The sequence below is a fragment of the Chinchilla lanigera genome, unplaced genomic scaffold (assembly GCF_000276665.1).
Source record: "Chinchilla lanigera isolate Chin_1 unplaced genomic scaffold, ChiLan1.0 scaffold00005, whole genome shotgun sequence".
Lineage (NCBI taxonomy): Eukaryota > Metazoa > Chordata > Mammalia > Rodentia > Chinchillidae > Chinchilla > Chinchilla lanigera.
Window position 1 is genome coordinate 37882095 of NW_004955406.1, and position 20716 is coordinate 37902810.

The 20716-nt window shown below is 42.9% G+C and overlaps 2 protein-coding genes and 1 long non-coding RNA gene across 10 annotated transcripts in view; 2 read left to right on the top strand and 1 right to left on the bottom strand.

Moving 5' to 3' along the window:
* Positions 1 to 14665, top strand: part of Nav1 (neuron navigator 1) — a 252045-nt gene extending 237380 nt beyond the window's left edge. For all 6 annotated transcript variants that reach the window (XM_005375186.2, XM_005375187.2, XM_005375188.2 and 3 more), the window contains 3 exons: positions 652 to 770; positions 4632 to 4829; positions 7962 to 14665. In XM_005375186.2, coding sequence (XP_005375243.1) covers positions 652 to 770; positions 4632 to 4829; positions 7962 to 8057 — 413 coding nt within the window. In that variant the 3' untranslated portion in view covers positions 8058 to 14665. The remainder of the gene's footprint in view (positions 1 to 651; positions 771 to 4631; positions 4830 to 7961) is intronic.
* Positions 14 to 16331, bottom strand: LOC102016887. Of its 2 annotated transcripts, none has more exons than XR_001236869.1 (3): positions 16091 to 16331; positions 15090 to 15241; positions 14 to 100 (listed from the first exon to the last, which is right to left on the bottom strand). It is a non-coding gene; the product is annotated as an uncharacterized LOC102016887 (long non-coding RNA). The 2 variants fall into 2 exon arrangements; XR_259515.2 differs by having other exon boundaries at positions 16108 to 16324.
* Ipo9 (importin 9) overlaps positions 16321 to 20716 on the top strand; it is a 48577-nt gene continuing 44181 nt past the window's right edge. Inside the window, exon 1 of one of the 2 annotated variants that reach the window (XM_005375193.1) lies at positions 16321 to 16544. In XM_005375193.1, coding sequence (XP_005375250.1) covers positions 16382 to 16544 — 163 coding nt within the window. In that variant the 5' untranslated portion in view covers positions 16321 to 16381. The remainder of the gene's footprint in view (positions 16545 to 20716) is intronic. The other variant, XM_005375192.2, reaches the window with a different exon arrangement.

Below are 20716 nucleotides of genomic sequence, written 5' to 3' on the forward strand. Positions count from 1 at the left end.
ACTGGAGTCCAGCTTCCCTGGGGGCGGGGGCAGGAGGCAGCTTCCCTCTTGTACCTCACCACCTGGCAGGGTACTTCCTTTGCTTTCCACAGTCTTCAGCCTGGAAAGGAGTTGCAAGTCTTGTGGCGGTCTTACTTAAAACCACTGAAGTCATAATTCAGCTAGCACTTTACAGTTCAGTTAGTACTGTGAATTGGCTCAATCACTTCAACCTTCCAAAAGTAACCCCAAGCCTGGTGGTAGCACACACTTGTAGTCCAAGCCACCTGGAAGGCCGAGGTGGGAGAATTCCTTGAGACCAACCTGGGCAGCATATTTATACCCTATGTTTAAAAAATAAAAATGGTGGAGCACTTGCCCAGCATGTGAAAGCTACCCCTCCTTAGAATTAATGGAACAAAGGAGAGAAAATCTGTAGGAGGGAATCAGGAAGCTTCCCTTACTTCCTTGTCTCACTTGCACCGTGTTGTGCATAATTTCTGAGACTGTCAGCCAGACCATCAGCATCCCCTGGCCTCGAGGACTCTAAATTTCCTTTAACGCTTTGGATGTCAGAGCCCTCTGCCTGGTACTCAGGAGTGAAAGAGAGAGGCCAGAGCCTGGGGAGAGCTGGTTTTCTCAGTCATCTCCAGAGCCCCGTCCTTTTCCTAGGCCCTTGCTTCTTTCTGTCCTGTCCAATTGGCATTGAAGACTTCCGGACCTGGTTCATCGACCTGTGGAACAACTCCATCATTCCCTACCTACAGGAAGGAGCCAAGGATGGGATCAAGGTGAGCCTCGCCCTCTGACTGCACTCAAACTCCAAGGTCAGGCTGGCCTTCCTAATAGAACAGCAGCATTTCTTTCCTGTCAGGCATGGCATTACTGGGGTCGGTTAGGCTCTCATTCCAAAAGTTAGGGCCAGGAACTGGGTAGAATGAGCTGCTTTCCTTCCAGCAAGTGGCCCAACAGCTACTCTCTCTGCTGCGGTCTAGGCCTTCTGGCTCTGAGCCAGTATAGACCACTGGGGAGAGGGTGGTCAGAGCAAACAGCAGAAAAACAATTGAGCTACAAATTAAGCAAGACCTTTTTATAACCTTAGCTACTTGCTGACTACAAATCAATAGTTTATGTTGACTGGTTACTTAATCTTTTTCAACGTCTTCATATGTAAAAAAGGAGATAAATTCTGCTCTCCCTAAATCACAGGATTATTTTGAAGACAAAATGAAATATGTAAGAAAAAAATGTTTAAGTTAAAATACTTCGTAAGCCAGTATTGATGGAACATGCCTATAATCCCAGCTACTCGGGAGGCTGAGGCAGGAGGATCACAAATTCAAGCCCAGCCTGCGCAATTTAGCAAGACCCTGTCTCAATTTTAATTTTTAAAAAGGAGTTGAGGAAAAAGAAAAATCACAGTAATGGAATACTTGCCTAGCACACAGTTCAATCCCCAGTACTACTGAAAAAAAGCAAAAAAATTGTGTAAGAGGTTGTCATTATTTATTCTTATTATTACTAATTTTGTTTATTTGGTTAGTTTTTGTCTTTTTGAGACAGAGTTTCGCTATGCAGTTCAGGCTGGCCTTGAACTCACAGTAATCCTCTTGCCTCAGCCTCTAGAGTGCTGGGATTACAGGGGTGCACCACCACGCCCAGCTCCCTAACTCTTTAGGTAGACGGCCTCTGGTATCTACCATTCTACAGTACTCTACTTTTTTTTCCCTCTCCCTTGTTTTTTTGAGACAAGAGTTTTACTATGTATTCCATGCTGACCCTGAACTCACTATACAGCCTAGGGTGGCATCAAACTTGCAGTCTTCCTACCTCAACCTTCCAAGTGCTGGAATTATAGGCACACACCACTTCACCTGGCCTCATTCCACTCAACTTCTTTGAGATTAACATTTCTTCTTCCACACATGAGTGAGATCATGTAATATTTGTCTTTCTGTGTCTGGTTTATTTAATTTCACATAACTATCACTCCAGTTCTGTTCATGTTATCACCAATAACAGGGTTTCACACCTTTATGGCTGAGTAGTTCAGTTTGAATATGTACCACATTTTTTATTGATTCTTCAGTCGATGGAGGTTGATTCCATATCTTGTCTGTTGTGAATTGTGTACAATAAATATGGGAATGTGGATGACTCTTCAACATATGGATTTCATTTCCTTTGGCTATATACCCAGTAGAGGAATTTCTGGGCCACATAATGTTCTATTTTTTATTTTTTGAGGAATCTTCATATTGCTTTTCACAACAGCTATATTAATTTACATTTACACCAACTGGGTGCAAGTGTTTTCTTTTCTCTACATCCTCATTAGTACTGTAGTTGTGATAGTTAGTCTGTTTTTATTTTGTTTTGTTTTGTTTTGTTTGAGACAGGGTCTCACTATGTAGTGTAGCCCAGCCTTGAACTTACTCTGTAGCCTAGGCTGGCCTCGAACTTGTGGTGATCCTCTTGCCTCAGCCTCCTGAGCCCTAGGATTACAGGCATGAGCCATCAAGCCCAGATCTTTAGTGTTTTGGGTAGCAGCCATTCTTAGTGGGGCAAGGTGATACCTCGTTGTTTTGGTCACTAATGATTAGTAATATTGAGCATTTTCTCATATACGTACTGGCCATTTTTATGTCTTCTTTTGAGAAATGTCTGGTTAAGTCTATTGTCTATTTAGATATTTTTTCAAAGCCTCCCCAGTTTTCTCACCTGTAAGTTAGGGTGCAATGACTGTTAACATCCATTCCACACAAATAAAGTTAGATGCAATAACTGACCCCTTTTGGTCATATATTATCCAAAAAAGTAATTTGTTATTACTCTAGGTATATCCTGATGATATAGTAAATTTCTAGGCGTGTTATTAGGGTGATGCCAGGAATCATTTCATTTATAAATTTGTGATATTTTAAGGAAATATTATGTTATTAATAGGTTTCTAATTTTAAAGCATTTTCACACAAATAACATATTTTCAAGAAAGTGAAAAATGTTAAGTACTACAATTAAATAGAAGAATTTCCTACCTGGAAAGTAAAATTAAGAGGTGATAAGATTGTGCAGCAAGTTTGGTGGCACATACCTGCACTCCAAGCTCCTTGGGAGGCTAAAGTAGAGGGATTGTGAGTTTGAGGCCAGCCTGGACAACTTAACAAGTCCCTGGCTCAAAAACAACAGAAAACTGTGATGTTAAGTTTTAATGCAACCTGTGTGTTGATCATCAAATGAGTGGATAAAGAATGGATAATGTATGTGCAATACATACTCAGACATATATCATTCAGCCTTCAAACAAAAAAGGAAATCTTTTGGAACATGAATGAACCTGGGAGACATTATGTTAAGTGAAATAAGCCTGGCCCAGAAACTCAAGTAATGCATAATCTCATTTATATGTGAAATCACAACGAATGTATAGAAGCAGAAGAGAACGGTGGTAACTAACCAGAGAGAGGAGGAGGTTTGGGGAGGTAAGGATGGGGAGATGTTGATCAAAGGATACTGTATTAATCAGCTTTCTGTTGCTGGGACAAAATGCCTTCCATACACAACTTAAAGGTGAAAATGTTTATTTGACTCATGATTTTAGAGGCTTCAGTCCACAGTTAGTTGTCTCTAAGACAGAAACATCATGGCCAGAGGGGATGGTAGAATAAAGCTACTCAACTCATAGAATTCAGGAAGCAAACAAGGCAAAGAGCCAGAGAGGACAGGGACAGGAACCAGATATAGTTCCCAAATTCACACTCCCATAACCCACCCAGACACACTCACAAGTGTGCTTTACTAATTAATCTCCTAGACATCTCTCGAGCCAACGATGTTGACAGTGAAGACTAATGGACTAGTGATTGTGCGTGCCTGTAATCCCAGCACTCAGGAAGCTACAGCAGGAGTATCACGAGTTCAAGGCTAAACTAGGCTACATAACAAGTTTGAGACCAGCTTGGGTTGCATAGTGAAAGCCTGTTTCAAAAACCAAAAAGAAAAACAAAAGGGGGAAAAAAGAAGAGTAACCATCACAAACACAAAATTTCAGTTAGACAGCAATAAGTTCAAGAAATCTATTGTACACCTTGATAAGTATAGTTAGTTAATAGCAATGTATTATGTACTTTTTTGGGTGTTCTCACCCCCAAAAAATGAAAAATAAGTATGTGACCTCAACATGCATTATTTGTAAATTTTTAAAAATTGAGATAAAAATTTAGCCACAGTGTCACTCTCCCATAATCCCAGCACTTGGCAGGCTGAGGCAGGAGGATCAAAAGAGTTCAGGGCCAGCCCGAGCTATGTAGCAGTACTTTATATCAAAAAACAAAGCAAAGAGAGGAAGGGATAGAAGGAGAGGAGAGGAGGGAGGCAGTAAAGGAAGGCAGGGAGGAAAGAAAGAAGAAAGGAAGAAATGTTAAAGTTTTAATACAATCTGTTAGATTATCCTCCAAAATGATTTTACCAGTTCGTGTAACTTCTTTTCTTTGTCAGGAAGCTCAGGAATATTTGACAGGATCAGAGCCTCAAGTCTTTATGCTTGAGGAAGTGTGTGTTTCCAGAGAGCATGTTTATTGTGGGAATTCTAAGAGACTGTGTTTACTGTGGGAATTCGAAGAGACCCTCTAACATGTTCTCCTTCTCTCTAGGTCCACGGACAGAAAGCTGCTTGGGAGGACCCAGTGGAGTGGGTCCGGGACACTCTTCCCTGGCCATCAGCCCAACAAGACCAGTCGAAGCTGTACCACCTGCCCCCACCCACTGTGGGTCCTCATAGCATTGCCTCACCTCCGGAGGATAGGACAGTCAAAGACAGCACCCCGAGCTCTCTGGACTCAGACCCTCTGGTGAGTGGAAGCCATTCAAATGTGAAAAGAACATTACAGAACTGAATCCTTCACAGAGTTTCAGCGAGGCCAATACCAGAAGTCTAGAGAAGAGCTTTGAATTTCAGAATCTTTGACTATAGCTCATATACCTGAGACCTAGCTTAAGCTAAGTGTTAACACATCCCAGCAAGATGTAGTCTAGCAAAGACCCAAGTTCCAGGCAGATGCCATGTGGGAATGCTTAGCAAAGAAGTAAAGAAAAAAAAAAAAAAAACACATTAAAACTCTTTTTACTTCTGTCTCTTCTCTGATACTATCTTGAAGATTCCCCCAGCTAAGTGGGTCCAAGCAACCTCCATAGAAAGCAGGTGGCCATGAATGACAGACTGGTGGGGGCCAGGGTGTATCTCTGCACTACTTGTAGCCAAAAGAATACTGATTAGTAGAGTGCAGAAAACTTAAAAGAAAACTTTCAAACAGAACAGAGGATGTAAACAGGCATTTGACTAGAGAAAATTGCAATAAAATGCAATAAAAACCTTAAACATTCTTCAACCTCTCTGAAAATGAAGAAAAGAAAATTAAAACAAGAAAGTAGTATTTTACATTGGCAAAAATAGTGTGGGCAAGCTTGGATTTTCATGCTCTACTTTTGGTAATGTTTACTGGTAAAACCATTCTGGAGGATTATTTCTTTTTTTTTTTTTTTTTTTTTGGTTTTTCTCCGGTACCGGGAACCGAACTCACGACCTTGCGCTTGCCAGGCAGGCGCTTTTGCCGCTGAGCTAAATCCCCAGCCCCTGGAGGATTATTTCTTTATTTTTTCTTCTTTTCTTTTTAATTTTAAAGATAAAAGAAAGAAAACATATTAACAGACACCCAGACATTTACAAAATAACACAAAAATAATACAAGCAATACATATTTTCAGACAAGGTGACAGGAAATTAACAATGGTGGCTGTATTACATATTGATATGTTCAAATTGGTTACTCAGATAAACAAATATAGGCATGTATTCGTTTTTTCTTGAAATAGATCTCAGATTTTTTTTTATTTTATGGAAAAAATGTAAAATAAAATTTCAAAACAAAATAGTAGGAGAATAACAATTGTTAACACATTGCAAAATGTTTTCCTCTAAATAGTTACTCAAAGTACAAGATATGGGCAAAAAAAATTATCCAAATGATTTTAGCACAAACTTTTTTTTTCATTTGGTTTTATTGGTACATTTTGGATATACATAACAAGCATACTCATCATAGAGAGTTTGTACCTGTACATGATATAAATTACTTTTTTCCTATCCCCCTACCCCTGTCCCCTCCCCATTTACAAAACTTTGTTTCTATGTTTTCCTTCTTTTCTCATTTTTTTTACTTTTCCCTTCTTTCCTTTCCCCCTCCCATGTCTCGTGTTCCCCTCCCCATTTGAACATTTCCCTCCTATTTCAAAATTCATTTTGGTCCTTATTTACACTTTCAGTTTCTCACACCAGAGAAATAATTTGATATTCACACGTGTGTCTGATTTATTTCACTTAAGAGTATGGACTCAGGGGCTGGAGATTTAGCTCAGCGGCACAGTGCCTGCTTGGCAAGCGCAAGGTTGTGAGTTCGATTTCCGGAGGGGGGGGGCGGGGGTGAAGAGCATGGACTCAGCTGGGCCTGGTGGCACATGACTGTAATCCAAGCACTAGGGAGACTGAGGCAGGAGGCTCACTGAGTTCAAGGCCAGCCTGGACCATAAAGTGAGTTCAAGGCCAGCCTGAACTGCATAAGAAACCCTGTCTCAAAAAAAAAAAAAGACACAATATGTAAAACAACAACCATTGATAATATCCTAAAAAAAAAAAAAAAAGAAGAAGAAGAAGAAAAAAGAAAGGAAACCACAGGGAGAAACCCATTGACCCCCCCTTACTGGGATGGCAACTATTAAAAGAACAAAATAACAACAAAAAAAAGAGTGTGGACTCAAGGTACATGGAGCATAATTTAGTAGATTATATTAAAACTTAACATACACAAATCCTGTGGCATAACCATTTTATTCAGTTGCCAGGCATGGTAAGTGGTACATGCTTATAATTCTAGCACTATAAGAGGCTAAGGCAGGAGCCTTAGCAAGACGCTATCTCAAAATAAAAAATAAAAAACAACTGGGGATGTAGCTTATTGTAAAAGCCCTGGATTCAGTATCCAGGACCAGCACACACACACACACACACACACACACAGTCTTCCAGTTTGGTCACATTTTTATTTAAATGTTGACTTTGTTGAAAACAGATGTAATTTATGTTAAAAACGCTTTTAAATTGGAAGACTAATAATAATCAAGTAGGTAGAAGAATGTGGAAGGCAGATTTTCTAGAATCAATCAGGCTTACTTAGCTGAAAAAGAGGGTTCCAAACTTGAAGTGTCAAGGGGGGAAAAAATAGGTAAAGAGAAGGAGCTACCAGGAAAAGTGCCTCATGGCTGTCCTCCAGGCCAAACTGAGTGGCCCACTTGAGAGACTGAGGCAGAAGGATCACAAGTTCAAAGTTAGCCCGGGCAACTTAGTGCTAGACGCCATCTCAAAATAAAGAATCCAAAGAGCCGAGGAGGTAGGTCAGTCACCAAGCGCTTGCCTGGCATTCAGAAGCCCCTGGGTTCAATGCCCAGGATGGAGGCAAGACAGTGAGGGAAATGAGAGGTAAATACTCTGAAGTGTGTCAGCTTTACATAGGCTTTGTGGACTGGAAAGAAGCAACTTCATAATAACATAAAGCCTTGCCTATTGGGTTATAACATCTCGTTAGAGACAGAGATGTTCCTACACTTGTCCCAGGATGAGGGGTATGACACCTGCTGTCCTCCACTGGAGTCCAGGCACCACGCAGGCAGAGGCAGAGGCAGTCATGCACTTTTGGTATTCTCCTCCCACACATCACAGGTAGCGCTTTGTAGGGCGGACATACCCCAGGTGACTTTATGTGCACATGAAGCAGTCATCACTGTTTTGTTCATGATCTGCCTCTATTCACTCTAAGCTCCTAATAGCTTTCAAACCATGCATCAGACCTATGATCTAGGTTTTTTGTCTCCCCTCTCTGGGCAGGACCCCGTGTCCCAACTCTCATTAATGCGTCTTTCTCCCTCTCTAGATGGCCATGCTGCTGAAACTTCAGGAGGCTGCCAACTACATTGAGTCTCCAGATCGAGAGACCATCTTGGACCCCAACCTCCAGGCAACGCTCTGAGGGTCCCAGAGTCACTGTCACCCCAGACAGCAGAAGGCTGGCATCGGCTTTGTTAGCTCCTCCTCTCCCCTCTTCTCTCAAAGCACTGGCTCTCCAGCCCTGGGAGGAGAACAGGAGGGAGGAGGAAGGCAAGAAGAGGGGCAGGTTCTTGGTGCTGCACTTTTGAGAACTTCCTAGTAGGGATTTGGTGGGGTGGCGTTGGGGAACTGTGTCACCTAAGCAGATTTACTGACCTCCTCTCATGACTTGGGGGAAAAGATAATTCTGGGTCTTTTCCTTGTTTTCTTGTTTCAATTACAAACTCCTGGGCTTTCTGAGGAAGGGTTCGGAAGACATCAAGAGACTGCAGCAGTTCCTAGCTGATTCTCATGAGCAACTCTGAGACAGTCACAGGAAGGGGAGTCTGAGGAGGCAGGAAGCTTCGCTTGCTGACTTTCTCACAGACCCTTCCCAATTCTATCACCACTGCCAACGACTCTTCCCCCAGAGATCTGGCTGGAGCCCAGAAAAGAAGCATGTGGTTTTAAAAATGCATAAATCAACCTGTAAATGGTAACAGGCAATGGAAAAGATGAAGCTGGAGAAAGGGGACCCAGTTGCCAAGGTAGAAAGAGAGCTGCTAGCTCTTGCCTTCTGGATGACATCGGGGATGTTGACAAGGCAGCTTCCAAATCTAAGAAGTCACCAGATCACAAAAGTAATATTACAGCCTTCAGAGAAAGACCACTAGCTCTGTCTTTCTACCTTCTAATTTAACATTCGTGAGAGTCAATAAACCCTACTTTTTTATTTTTTATTTTTTAATTTGTTTCTATTTTTTCTATCATTTGCCTATTTATTTTTCTCTCCCTCTCCCCCATATCCTCACATGTCCATGAGGTACTTGAGTTGCTTTTCCAGGGGCTACTTGGGCTTTTCCAAGTGGGCTTTCCATGGAGAATCTGATACCATCTAATTGGTACCAGCTAAACACCTCCATGCCACTGTCTTTGGCATCCTTGGGGCTTATGTGAGACACGAAGTACCAGCTCACCAGTAATAGGAGAAGAGGCACTCAGTTCCCTTGACTTTCCTTTTGGGAAAACACATGATCTGCCTGGGAGCTCAACTGCCAGCCTCTGGCATAGTAGAAGATCTGCTCTGAGCGTCATCGTGGACTGGAGGAAACGCCGGAGAGTGGAAATGTTCCTCTGTCTGGTGGCCCATTTGCCAACTCCATGTACTGTTTGGATGGTAGGCATTTTGCCTGACTGAATCAAAATTCCCTATCAGCCCTTAACTGCGTATTTGTTTTTGGTAGGTGAATATTCATTTATAAGAAACTGAATATCCATATGAGATACTCCAAATCTGAGTGTATGGTTCAAGGAGTTTGATTTGGTGGTGAATAGCTGCCTTCCACAGAGATCCTACTTCTTGCAAAAGTTGTCCTTTTCCTGTGACCCTGAAGGTCTGGCAGTCATGTTCCCTCTTTTGACAAGTACTTACTGAACACTTAACTTGTGTACCAGTCACTAGATGAAAACAAAGAGACAAGACTTGGACCCTGAGGTTCATGGTCTGGTAGGAAATGTTGCCATCCATTAGGTGTACGCGCCCTGTTACCTGGACCTTCAGGATCAGCTAAGAAATGTAGCTGAAACTCAAAGAGTCAGCTAAAAAGTAGCCTTTGAGTAGATGTCCAGTACACTGGGGCAGAAGATCTGGGATCAATTAAGATCTGAAGGACTATGGAATCTTGCTTGTGTGGAGTGGGCGAGTCTATTCCTGCCGTTTCTGAAAGCCCTATGGGACCAGATTCCAGGCCCAGCTGCCCAATAGGCTGAATTTCAGGGCACTTGTGGATCAGGGATATGAGATGAGCCTGGGATTGAGTGTTTGCTCTTCAGATTCCTAAGTAGTACAAGGCTTTATCAGAATCTATAAGCATACTAACTTGGATTGCTCTGTTCCACCAACCTAGGAGTAGATGCATCCAAATCTTTATATCAGAATATTTTCATTTAGGTCAACAAGATGGTCTGCACCCCAGAAAAGCTTGGTAATTTCACCTGATAGCACCCAGGGATGACAGGGTCCTCTGTGCTGGAGACTATAATCGCTCTTGCTGCTAATTCCATGAGCTGTGAAGATCCCCAGCCAACTCAGCTGTAAAATATGCAATCTGTGGCGGGAAGAGGTTGTTTGTCTATGGATGGTGCTGAAATCACTGCCTTAAGGTCTCTGCTATGCAGAATGAGGAGGCCACAGAGCTGGGTGTTCCAACTTAGAAGGCAAGGAAGACCAAACAGGCCTACTTTGGGCATAGGCCTCTTCTAAACCCCAGCCTAAGCTCCAGACCCATGGCAAGGCTCAGACTTTTAATGCCACCTTAACCTGATGGTTGAGCCCCTAACTCTGTTTTCTGGTGCTGCCCAGCCAGTGCCTTCTGACATGGATGTAACTGGCTACCTGAGAAAAACGAGCGGGGAGAACCCCTTCTTCTGTTCCAACTGCCTCAGATCACAGAAGGATGCTTGTGTCTCTGGTAACTGCGGATACCACCGTGAATCTTTTCGGTTCCTCAGCAGGCTGTTTCTGGAGGCCTCATGCTATGAGCTTTTGTTTCTGTTCCTGGGACTCACCACCATCCGCTCTCAGTTCACTGCTGCACTTAGCCCAGGTCTCTTAATTGCTTTCTTCCAGAAGGTGTGTTCCCATCCGGTAAAGTGTTAGTGAAGCTCCGCTTTCCCTCTGGAGCCCGAGACCCTGTTTACAGTTGCACGTCCTGGCCTCTCATGGTGGGGACCGAGGACACCTCGGTCTCACAAAAGAGTTGCGGTTATGTGGCAACTGCAGAAGGTTGAGCCTCCTCATGGTGCTATAGCCCCTTGGGGCGCTCATTCAGACTTCTCCGAAGCATAAAAGCCAAGCTTCCCCCTCGCTGCCCTAGAATTAACAGCAAGGAACAAATCCATAGCATTCTCTCCTGCCTTCACACCTACTTGGTTGAGACTTTCGGGATCCCGAAGAAGAGAAAAACTGGGTCCTCTAGCTAAATTCTCAACCCCCAAGCACCTTCAGAGGAATCCAGCCTATCTAATTCTGGAATCTGTGCTATTCCATTCCGCTCCACCCACCCCACAACTTCATCCGTCACCACAGTTGGCTAGTATAGAACACGGTTTAACACCCAACATGACCCTGAAGAGAGCCACAGCTGCAGGAGAGGTTCCTCGGCAGAGACCCTCTCACTTAGGAAGAAGACCAACAAGATGTGTCTGGTGTATTGGTTGCTCAGTCCCTGCCTAGACACTAAACATAAAATACTAGGTAATTGGAGGCTAATGTGGGACCTGATGTCTGTATGAGTATGTTTGTGAATGTATGTGTGTGTGTGTGTGACACAAGAGCACTTTTCTGTTGCCGTTTCCTATCTTCTGAGGCTTCATAGAGTATTTTTTAAAAATCCATGCTTTGTGACAACTCTACGGTGCTTATTTTTGTCTTCATGTAAATCCTAATACTAGTGTCCTTCATCTAGTCTAACCATTGGGAAGGTGGAGGCTGGCAGGGAAAAACTAGCTAAATGTCCAGGAGACGCCCTAAAGTGATGTCCTTATTGGTTGGAATACTATATTTTGATCTTGAATGACCAACTTTCTACCCATACTCCTTAAGGACCTAAGATAAAGTGAATTTTTGTTTTTCATTTCTTTCATTCTCAATTTCCTGCTTTGCAAGAGTCGAAGTGGACCAGTCTCACGAGCTTACTTCTAGCTTCCTGGGGCAAGAGTCACAATATTCAGAGGCACATCCCCTCGCACTGGTCTGAGAAGTAACTCTATTTCCTGTAGTATTCCAAAAGAGTGAGAAGAGAGCAGCTGTAGCCTGCCACTTCTCACCAACACCTCCTGTTACCTAGGATGACACCTGTGTACAGCAACCCAGCACGTTAGTGAAATTTGCTTGATTGAAAAGACTCAGTCCTGCAAACCAGGATCAGACACTTATATGAGGCCTTAAGGATTCTTTATTACAAGATGTATGAGAGGAGAAGTCCTAATCACACATTCAACACAGGGTTCAAATACTGAAGCATCCCAGGTCATCAAATGCAGCTCATCATTTACCTTTTCTTTCCTTAATCCTTGGCAGTAGCTAACCTGAAGCTAACCTGAACTTGGATAGCATGAAAAAATGTGGTTTTGCAGAGGGTTTACTAATGGAAATGGGTGTACTAGTGGAATGCTAGTACAGTCTTACGATGACCATAAGAACTGCTTACAAGTTCTGATCCATACCCCACTGAAAAGGCCATAAGTAATCAAAGGGTCTTAGGGGCACTATGCTCCCAAAAGGCCAAAGTCTGAAGCTATTGCCCTTTATAATTGAATCTGCTTTATATATTCAAGGGTCCTCAATCAACCTGCTCAGGGATATATGGAGCTGCCAACTTACTCTGCCCACTGCAAAGGGTGTGCGTGTCTGCATCACTTGCACACTGAAGCAAGCACTGTGACTGTAGACCCTAGGGAAACCTGACTAAGGTGGAAAGTGCTGGAGCCTTGAAGTAAGGAAACCAATTGGAAATCATAGCTGAAACTGGCCAAGTTAAAAATTAAGCTTATTTATACTGGCTCTATGCATCTTGATGTTTTAGCCACTTCTCTTAGCCATGGAGAATTTTCTGTGACAAGGGTGACCATGAAGAGTGCCCCATGGTTTCTTGATTCAACTATTCACCCCCCAAAACAGTGGTACTCAAAGGATCAGCAAACTGATACTGTACTCAGCAGCATCTGCAAACTTGTTAGAAATTAAATTCTGAGGCCTCACCCATGTCTACTTTATCAGAAACTCCATGGCTAGAGCCCAACAATCCATGCTTTAACAGCACCACCCTGCACATACAGTGGAACTGTTGCTAAAGTTTGAGATTCAGCTGTTTTAAAGGTAAAGCTGCTCTTGAGGGGCAAAGCCCTTACTCAGGGGGCTTTGGGAACAAAAATAAGGTCCCAGGTTATAAACCGAGTGCTAACATTAATTTCAAAGTCCTTTTCTCATACTTCCCTATGTTTCTGTTTGCTTCTTTCAAATTATCAAAAGAAACAATATGTGCACTTCAGGGCAGAAGTTAGGTGAGTGTATGTATCTTTTCCACTTGAATGCAACCTTCAGAGAAAAATCTCTTATGCCTGAAATTTCCTTCAGGCAAACTAAGGAGCTTCACCAGAGGAAGGCAGTCTCTCTGGGTTGCTCTTCCGCTGGATTATTTGTGTCTACTTTGAGTCTTTTTCTGATTATGTAACGGAGAGGAAAGTAAAAAGAAAAAAATCTAAGTTGTATTTCCATGATAAGATGTTCCGCCAGCAACATAACCTCGCCCTTACTTGAAGTATAAAGTGCACTGCTAGGTCTGAGAACCCAGCCAGAACCTCTCCAGGGCAGTAACAACTTTAGGGCTCCAGTACCCCAGGAAGCCCCATGTCCATGCTCTGCTCAGGGCACGGCAGAGAGTTCCCTACTATGAGGACACAGTAGTAAGCACCTATGTCCATGGGCTCACCTTTTCTTTTCCTCACACTAGGACCTGGATACAGAAGTACTCGGCAAAAGTGACAGAATAAAATCCTTTTTAAAAAGGAATCTGAAAGGAGCTTCCTATCTTCCCAAACTCACAGACCAGCTGATGGGGCCATGGGGAGGACGAGGCTATTTAAAACTGGCTTAGTTCCAAGTTGTTTGATTCAACTGCGAATCAGGGAGCTTTGGGGCAGAGCACAAAGAAACATACTGGTACTAATTCTCCTGAACTGTGACACTTGGAGGACTAAAGCCTCAGGAAGACAAGAGTAAACAACTGCAGTAAAATCACCCCCTTGGTCCCCGGAAGACCATAATGGGTCCTTTGGCCATCTCCTGTGGGGTCATCCTGCTTCCCTGCCATTTTTCTGAGAAGGAAGATAATAAAATAAAGAACAAGCTCACAAATCGCAGCCAGTCTGGGCTACTGCTGTGCAGTGCCCACCCCCACTTCATTTCCTAGTGTTCTTTTGTGTGTTTTTTTTAAACAAAGCAATCATTTTTAATGACCGCTAGCCCCTGCTAGCTTCCTTTCCTTCCTCCTCCCCATCCTGCTTTAGGCAGCATTGTTTATGTGACGGAGTCTATTTCTCAAATGCATGGCATTCCTCAGGTGGAGGGTGGGCAGGAATTTCCACATCACTTTAATTTATTGGTTGCAAAACCCCAAATCAGGATATGTGTGTGTGTTCTATGGTTTGTTTGTTTGTTTGTTTGTTTTTCTCATTTGACCCTCACCTCTTCTAACCTACCCCCTTTTTCTATCAAACATAGAAAAAACAAAGCTGAATCTGGAAAGCAAACCGTTGTATATAGTTGCGGTAACAATCATGAAGAGCGCTGGGTTGTCCCCACAGTAATTCATTTTAAACAACAAATCAGTTGAAAATTAAATTCATGCCTGGGCCAGCTGAAGAGGCCTTCCTTCATTATCAAAGAGGCCCTTCATAGGGGCCCTCTGTCCATCAGGCATGTCTCTTCCCAGCAAAATTCATCTGTTTGAGGCCATTTGCGTTTCAATAAAGTTATCTCCTGTATTGTCACTGATTCTCTCCAGTTCCCTCTCTGCCTGGTTTCTGTCTCCATGTATCTTACCGTCCATTGCTTGAACTGGAAGGTGAGGCTGCTTGTGGTCATTTGCTAACACAGAAACAAAACTCACGGGCCTTAAAATGTCTGACCCCCAAATAGTAAGCAAGAGTCTCTTAACTCCTTTGGTTGGGAGTGGAGGGACCCCATTTTGCACATTGTGGACATAGTGTCCTTCACCAGAATTCAAAACATTCAGCCCAAAAGTCAGGGCTCTTCTATCCTCCATCCACTGCCACAAAGTCTGAAAACATCCCACCCTCTGGACAACCCTAAGTTTTGTTTTTGAGGTAAAAGTGAACTGACTTATAAGAAATGAAGTTGTTCTAATGGTATTGAGCTTCTCTTGGCCACTGGGAGAGGGGAAATACGCCTTACCATTCTCCAGTGGAACTGTAGGCCCAAGAAGCATCTTTTCTCTGTTCAAATGTGGTAAGAGAAGCCACCTCTGCCCTCCTAACATGGATGGTGGTGACAAATGTGTTGACAGCACTCCTCAAAATAAATCGGAACATTCTTTTGGAAGAATCCTAAAATGAGATGAATTAATCTTTGATTATTAACCCGTTTAGCATCCACAGATTGGGAACTGTTTTAAGAAATGCTAACTGGTTTCCTTTGCCACTTGGGAATAAGAATACGTAAATGTTTCTGGAAACCACTTCTGATGCACTAAACCCAAACAGCTAGGATATACCTCTACCTTTTTGTTCACATATGCCATTTTGTTCTTGCTGCCCCTACATCTTGCCACTCTATCCTGCTTTTTTAACCTCTAGCTCTAAGTCGCTCTACCTGCTCCAGTAGAGTGGTGTCTCTATATCTTGGACCATTTCTCATTACCAGCCCCTAATACCGGCTCTTATCCCCCAGTCCTTGTATGTCCGGTCATAATTTATACAGGATAAAACTATAATTCTTAGCTAACAGGATTCATATTAAAATAGGCACATTAATAAAAATAAAATAGGCACATTAATAAAAATAAAATAGGCACATAAAATATCACTTTGGAAAAAATACCCTTTCTCAAGCAGGTGAGCTCCCCTGCCCAGCCCCTTTGTCATTTTGAGGTTGGACTCATCTGGGCCAGATACCGAAGGAACTGCACCCTCCCCTAAGGTGATACCCGCCCCGCCCCGTTTGCTTCCGTTTTTTTCCTTCCATCTTAGATTCCTGAGGCTAAGAAATGAAAAGAACCAACTGACTCGGTTTTTTTTTTTTCAGTGTTTGAGAGAAAAAAGAAGATTGGTTTAGAACAGATTCTATTTCCAACCGAGACACCTCTCCTTAAAACCTTCTACATCCATTTCCACCCAACCTCGTCCCTCCTAAGACAGTATCTTATATCTAAAAGACCCATGAGTCTAAAGTCATACATCATGGCACTTCTTACAGTTGAGACTGCTGGCGTACTGCACTACTTTAGGAAAGCCCAGACATCTCTGGGTCTCATTGCATAAATCTCAGGTGCTCTTGGCCGACAAAGGCGTAGCTTTCGTTTAGACAGCAGGAGGCGCTGTCTCTGGCGGCTTCGTCCATTTCCCCGCCCCCTGACTCCTCCCGCGGACTCTCGTGCGCAGGCGCGGCTTCGCGGATTGGCCGTGCGCGGGAGCCGTCATTCGGTGGCGGGTCCCGGCCGCGGGGCTGGCGGGTTGAAGGGAGAAAAGATGGCGGCGGCGGCGGCAGCTGGTGCGGCCTCCGGGCTACCCGGTCCAGTAGCGCAGGGATTGAAGGAGGCACTGGTGGATACGCTCACTGGGATCCTGTCCCCAGTGCAGGAGGTGCGGGCGGCTGCCGAGGAACAGATTAAGGTGCTGGAAGTGACGGAGGGTGAGTGAGGAGGGACCGTCACGAGGATGTCTCGGACCTGCCTGGGCCGGCCGCTTCATCCGCTGACCGCAGCTCGGGATCAGCCGGGGAGATGGGGGAGCCTGAGCCCGTGGAGATCCGGGTTCCGATGAATGGAGTTGGAGGGGAGAGGGTGATGTCGCTGGTGACTTTGGACGTCCCAGAGAGGGCAGGCGCGTGTGCAGGGAGAGGGTCTGGGGAGGTGGAGCCTGGGGGGAAGGGAGGGTGGAGACTGGAAAGGATAGATGGAGCCTGGGATCTGCAGAGGACGGAGATGAGCTCGACTCGCTGCTGTGGGCGTCGCGCGGTCTGGGAAATACTGTTTGAGTTTAGATCAGGGTCATGCGCTGTTCTCTTCAGCTCGGTTGTACTAGGATTAGAGCAGAGGGAGCTGTTAGAAGTGGTGAGGGCGCAGGGCCTTGAGAAGACAGCGAGGCTCAGTGGGGGTCACCAAACAAGTTTCTGCCTCTGAATTTTGAACTGACTGGGTTAAACCCTTCGTGCTTTCCCAGAGATTAAGTAAAATATATATACAGCTGCTTCATATTCCTGACCATATTCCCCGTTTATTTTCAGAGTAATTTGCAATTGTTAAATGCCTTTGTGTGCATTTCTGTGTGAAGCAACCAATCTTCCTTTGTTTTTGATTCTTTGTCCCCATCCTGTTATGTGCTTTAAAGTGATGGGGAAGCAAATAAACTACTGGTTTGAGATTCTCTGTTAATTTCCTGCTGAGTCGGCTTTCATCGAATCCACTATCGCCACTTTACAAAGAACATTTTAATCCCACAACAGGAGAAGGGAAAATTTTCTTGATCTCTATGTAAGAAACACATCTGGTCAGAGCTTCACTGAACTGCAAGTTTTCAGAATCCTCCAACTCAAAAGAGTATTTCCACTGCTCCTTAAATTTAGGCCTCTTCAGAAATAGGAGAAATTGTCCGACTAATCTCACTCAAAACTTTGAGTTAACTTTCCTACTCGATTTGTTTTCATTGGAAGGAAATGAAGACAAAATCTCTCTGAAATTTAGTTTTATATTCATGAAAAAAAGCTATTGAAAGCAAGAATTTCCCTTCTATTCGAAATATGTTGAGATTTGGCATCTAACAAGGACCATGCTGAAAGCCCAGTTGTAGTTGTAGTTGTCATTGTTCTGTAATATATCAGACCCTACAAGAGAAGGAACCAGGGTGTAGGAGAAGGTGGTTTGAAAGCCATGCATAAATTGATCTGTGGAGGGTTTATAGTCTGGGTAAAATTCCTTTATTCACATGAATGTGTCTGCCTCTCCTGGGTTGAAGAAGGAAGAATGATGAACCAAGAAACCTCATCAGATTTAATTTGCTGTATGAGTATAGTTGATGGTCTGATGCAAACTGATTGTAACTAAACCTTCCCTGAATGATACCCAGTGTTTCTGGTGCCCCAGATGCATGTCTGACACTTAGGAAACGCGAACCTTGGTTGTGTTTAAGCCGTCCATAGCTCCACTTTGGCTTTCATCTCTTCTTCAGCTCCAGTCAGATGTCATGATCTCATTTAAACGAAGCCAGTCATAAACTTCCTGAAGTCTTTTTCAAGTTCTGGTCTCCCATTTTCTCTATCTTTTTGGTTCTTAAAATCTGAAATTAAATTTCAAAAAGTGCAGAAATTTTATCTGAGCCCTTGGTGGGAAATAAATGGGCTCTTCCTCAACTCTTCTGCCCCTCCCATAACTTCCTGGTAATGTGCTGTGTGTATACTCTGGGTATGGGGAGGCTTTGAACAGTAACCTGATATTGGTGGTCTAGTAGGAAGGCATATGACTCAGGTTTAGGATGTGGTTACAGGGTTGGATCAAGTCTCTGGAGTTGAGTGTAGTGCATTGAGCTTTAAAATAGGCTGGTTTCTTACGTTTGTTAAAGACTATAAAGATTTACCCCTTTTTGTATCTGCTTTTAGTAGAGGATGGTGGTTCGTTTCTTAGATACAATATCCTTCTCTTTTGTGGCCTTTAACAAGTTATCTTTGCTGTTGGGTCCAGAGTAGCTCCTATCTTACATTAGTATTCTGTCTGGCTCAGATGTTTTCTGAACGCAGTCTAATAGGTTGTGCTCCACTAGCCGTAGCTCTTTACGTGAAAAGATTAAACACCACCACCACCACTAGGATTTAGCAAACTCTTTGGCCTGATAAAACTGGCAGGATACTGTTCCTGCTGTTAGAAAGCCTTGAAGGCCAAGGTGATGAGCCTTTCTTGCAAATGAATGAATAAATTATTTTCCACTCTTGAAATTGCTTTATATTTTAGTTTTGTTTCTCTAGAACAAACCTTGCTTTCTAATCTTAGGAAACATTCTTTCTTAAAACTTGAAGTTGGGGCTGGGGATTTAGCTCAGCGGCAAAAGCGCCTGCCTGGCAAGCGTAAGGTCGTGAGTTCGGTTCCCGGTACCGGAGAAAAACAAAAACAAAAAAAAAAACTTGAAGTTAATGAAAAATTTGGGAGTTGTTATCTGTTACCAGTGTTACCAGTGTTCTGGTAGTTTTTTAAATCCTTTTTGTTTCCATAGGGCACAGGATCAGGTGACAGCCAGATCTAGTCCCTCTGTCTTCTTAAATAACCACACTTTATGAACCATTTATTGTTGCCTTATATAGGAGACTGGTCCCACCTAATCCTTAAGATTAACCAGTCTGACCGGAGATGGTGCACACCCATAATCCCAGCACTTTGGAGGCTGAAGCAGGAAGATCATCGAAAGTTCAAGGTCAGCCTAAGCTGTATAGTGAGATACTGCCTCAAAAAAAAAAAAAAAAAAAAACGGAAAAAAGAAAAAGAAAGAAAGAAAAAAGATTAACTGGTCAGTTTCCTTTGCCAAAAAATTGTGCTACTTTCTTGGCTGTCACTGATGACCCTAGTCTTGAAGATTAAGTGGAAGAATCTCTTAACTTGTAGGGGAAGGGCACAGTTTAATTGTAAGTTCCTGCTTAAAAGAACAGAAGCTGACATGCTTTGGTCAAATTGTACCAATGGGATTTTAAGAAGAAATTGTCGTGGAAAATGGAGTTGCTAGAGCCCAAAATATATCCTGATCATTTAGTGTGCCTTCTGATATTTTCTAAGAAATAACTTGCTACAATTACTGTAATTACCGCATTTTACAGAATAAGTACCTATTCTTTTAAGCCAATGAAGTATATATATGTGAAAGATCCGCCTGACTCATAGTATGTCAGTCTGCAAAAGACTGAGATAGTTTGTTTCATCAGCCTGGTCTCCTGGAATAGTTTTCTTAAACTCTTGTGCTTGCCATTTTCCACAGTCAGTTGGATCTCAGGAAACCCAACAAACCTCTGTGAATGTTAAAGCTTATAGCAAGGTTAGTTAGATGAGGAGATGGTATCAATTACCACCTTTTACAGTAGTCTCATCCTAAATTGAAAAGAACAGCACTTAAAAATTTGGAAGTTCCAGGGCTGGGGGTTTAGCTCAGCGGCACAGTGCCTGCCTGGCAAGCAGGAGGTCGTGAGTTTGACTCCTAGTACCAGGGGGGAAAAAAAACACGAAAATTTGGAAGTTTCTGTGCTAAAATATCCAGCAGATACTTTTTTAAAAAATTATTTTATTTCTTTTTATTTGGTACCGGGAATCAAACTCAGGACCTTACACTTGCCAGGCAGGCACTTGTGCCACTGAGCTATATCCCCAGCCCCCAGCAGATACTTTTGTTACCTTTCATTTTTACAGGAGAGTTGAGATTTTGAATTTGACCAACAGAGTTTGCAGATATTTAGTCCTACCTAAACAGGATAAAAATTAAAATTTTCTGATTTGTTAGTGTGTTGTTTTATTATTAGCAGCATCATATCAAGCATCTTATAATCATAGTAATTAAAGACTGCACAGGTTGTCGACTGCCAAAGGTCGTTTACCTCAGTCTTAATTTGCTCTACTCAGCTTCATCAGCTTTTTTAAAATTTATTTTTGTTTGTTTGGCTTATGGTAAGATCATGATTTTTGAAAATGTCATCTCTTTGTTTTTGATGTATTTGTTCTTATTTTTTGTATCTCAGAATAAAGTTCATTTCTTTTTCTTCTACTTTCCTTGAAGAAGAGCATTGCCTAAGTGTTGGGATGCATTACTTTCATTATTAGCTTTAATTCAGTAATC